Source organism: Monopterus albus, unplaced genomic scaffold, assembly GCF_001952655.1.
Source record: "Monopterus albus unplaced genomic scaffold, M_albus_1.0 scaffold4044.1, whole genome shotgun sequence".
Taxonomy (NCBI): Eukaryota; Metazoa; Chordata; class Actinopteri; order Synbranchiformes; family Synbranchidae; genus Monopterus; species Monopterus albus.
Genome location: NW_018131912.1, coordinates 1 through 966, shown reverse-complemented (window position 1 = coordinate 966; position 966 = coordinate 1). Strand labels below are relative to the sequence as shown.

At 46.4% G+C, this 966-nt stretch overlaps 1 protein-coding gene across 1 annotated transcript; it reads right to left on the bottom strand.

Moving 5' to 3' along the window:
- Positions 1-225: 225 nt before the first annotated feature.
- On the bottom strand, positions 226-552 carry LOC109954174 (roundabout homolog 2-like; the record flags this gene model as incomplete). Its single annotated transcript, XM_020589576.1, has 1 exon — positions 226-552. A coding segment is annotated over one exon (327 nt), but the record flags the coding sequence as incomplete, so codon positions are not given.
- Between the last annotated feature and the right edge of the window lie 414 nt (positions 553-966).

The window sequence follows — 966 nt, the reverse complement described above, 5'->3', positions numbered from 1 at the left end:
CTACAGACTCTAGACTCTAGTTGTTTCATCTCATTATTTTTTTAGCATGGCCAACTCTCCAGTGGACCTCAATAACACAGCCAGACAGCTGCAAAAAGATCTGGAACACAACTGTGAAGCATCTGTATACTGTGCATGCACACACATCAACTTATAGTGCACAAGAACTCATACACGCGCACACACTCCTACAGTAGGACAATGAGCAATAACACAGTGTCTTACTGGCGACTTCCAGTGAAGCATTACGGCTAACGGCCTCTCCCAGGTAGTTGCGGGCCACAAAGGTGTACACGCCTTCATCTGGCTTACTCCGTCGTCCATGAACGATGCGGAGGAAAAACAGGGAGCCACTAGGGAGGAGCATGCGGTGAGAACGGGGGTCATCCTTGTCCGTCTCCACACGCTCACCATCTTTATACCACTCTATACTGGGAGGGGGTCGGCCCTCAGCCTTGCAGTTGAGGGTGGCGGGCTCCCCCTTGGAAACAATCAGATCTGATGGGTCCTCCACAATCCGAGGTATGCTGTCTTCAAACCGTGCCCGGGACCCTGCAAAGCAGAGATTAGGACAGATGTGACTTATGCAGCTGACTGCCTACCATTCATGAAAACATATCATCTCTTTGTAACAGTGTAGACAGCCTCAAAGCCATTTGAAAGTCAGAAATATCTTTCTTTAGAGATGCTGTATAAAGACACAGGCTGGGCTGTGGACAAATGTGTGTGCAGCGAAGCAGTAAATCATGGGTAATCTCCCTTTGAAGGCCGACTCTGATTTCAAGGTATGGCATCACACATTCTAGTGATCTAGTAACAACCCGTGATATCCATTTGTTCTTTCCATGTTTTGGAAAGAAAATGCAATAGCCCCATGTTGCTTTCTGGTAAAGCCTACTTACAGTATAACTAAATATTTTCAGAATCAGAATCAGCTTGATTTGCCAAGTATGTTCAATACATAAG